This window comes from Calidris pugnax, unplaced genomic scaffold (genome assembly GCF_001431845.1).
Source record: "Calidris pugnax isolate Ruff unplaced genomic scaffold, ASM143184v1 scaffold1239, whole genome shotgun sequence".
Lineage (NCBI taxonomy): Eukaryota > Metazoa > Chordata > Aves > Charadriiformes > Scolopacidae > Calidris > Calidris pugnax.
This window is the reverse complement of record NW_015091799.1, coordinates 4,906-5,244: the sequence shown is the minus strand read 5'-3', so window position 1 is coordinate 5,244 and position 339 is coordinate 4,906. Positions and strand designations below refer to the sequence as shown.

General features: G+C 67.8%; 1 protein-coding gene across 1 annotated transcript in view; it reads left to right on the top strand.

Moving 5' to 3' along the window:
• The window catches only part of LOC106900083 (heterogeneous nuclear ribonucleoprotein U-like), a 383-nt gene extending 95 nt beyond the window's left edge, over positions 1-288 (top strand). The window contains exon 2 of the mRNA XM_014962066.1: positions 10-288. Within this exon, the coding sequence (XP_014817552.1) occupies positions 10-275 (266 nt within the window). The 3' untranslated portion in view covers positions 276-288. The remainder of the gene's footprint in view (positions 1-9) is intronic.
• The last annotated feature ends 51 nt before the right edge of the window (positions 289-339 follow it).

Below are 339 nucleotides of genomic sequence, written 5' to 3'. Positions count from 1 at the left end.
CCGCCCCGCCCCCCCCCCCCCACAGGAGCGGAGGCGCCGTTAAAGCCTCAGGGGGAGCGGGGGGGAGCGAGGAGGAAAAAGAGGAGGAAAAAGAGGAAGAAAAAGGAGAAAAAGGGCAAAAAGAAGAAGAAGGAGAGAGCTCCGGCGCGCGGAGGACGCTGGCCAGCGCCATCTTGGATAAAGCGCCCCTCAAAATGGCGGCGGCGCCGCCGGAAGTGAAGGGGCGGGGCTACCTCCGGGGGCATGACGAAGCGCGGAACACGGCGGCGCGGTGACGTCAGAGGCGGCGCGGAGGGAAAAGGGGCGGGGTCTCGGCGGAGGGAGGGGCCCAGGGGAAGA